Source organism: Pteropus alecto, unplaced genomic scaffold, assembly GCF_000325575.1.
Source record: "Pteropus alecto unplaced genomic scaffold, ASM32557v1 scaffold96, whole genome shotgun sequence".
Taxonomy (NCBI): Eukaryota; Metazoa; Chordata; class Mammalia; order Chiroptera; family Pteropodidae; genus Pteropus; species Pteropus alecto.
In genome coordinates this window covers 774,286-774,872 of record NW_006438979.1, presented here as the reverse complement: position 1 = coordinate 774,872, position 587 = coordinate 774,286, and the positions used below count along the sequence as shown (strand labels likewise).

Genomic DNA, 587 nt, shown 5'->3' with positions numbered 1-587 from the left:
GTCGATCGCATGCTGTCGGTCGGGGTCTAAGTCCGGGCAAGGGTCTTTGAATGTCACGTGTCGTGCTCGACTCTGCGAAAAAAAATATGCACGGCCAGCGAAGTCATGTGCAGGATCAGAGGCTGTGTTTGGGGGCTGGGAAGGGCTCAGGGTCGGTCCCCTCCACGGCCACCCTGTGACTCAGCCCCGGCTCCGTCCTGAGCGCACGATTGCCGGTCACCGGGCCTGGCCTCTCCCCGTGCCCGGCCCCACATCACGAGGCCTCGTGCTTCTCCCCACAGATGACGCCCCCGGGGTGGTCCCTGGCATCATTGGGGCCGTCGTGGTCGCCGTGGCTGGAGCGATTTCCAGCTTCATCGCCTACCAGAAAAAGAAGTTTTGCTTCAAAGAAAACGGTAAGGTTCTCACCGTTGCTGCTTCCGTTCCCCTGTGCTGCTACCTTATAAAAACTCTGCTTTCTTTAAAAAAAACAAAAACAAAAAAACCAAAAACACAACAAAACTTAAGAAAAGCAGCACTGAGCTCGGTGCCAAACCTCCGTCCGGCGGCTGACGGCTACTTCGGGGAGCCGCGAGGCCGCCGGAGGA

At 57.9% G+C, this 587-nt stretch overlaps 1 protein-coding gene across 1 annotated transcript in view; it reads left to right on the top strand.

Annotated features, from left to right (window-relative positions):
* The window catches only part of LOC102898098 (CD99 antigen), a 47,612-nt gene that overhangs the window by 36,397 nt on the left and 10,628 nt on the right, over positions 1-587 (top strand). The window contains exon 10 of the mRNA XM_015592699.2: positions 282-395. Within this exon, the coding sequence (XP_015448185.2) occupies positions 282-395 (114 nt within the window). The remainder of the gene's footprint in view (positions 1-281; positions 396-587) is intronic.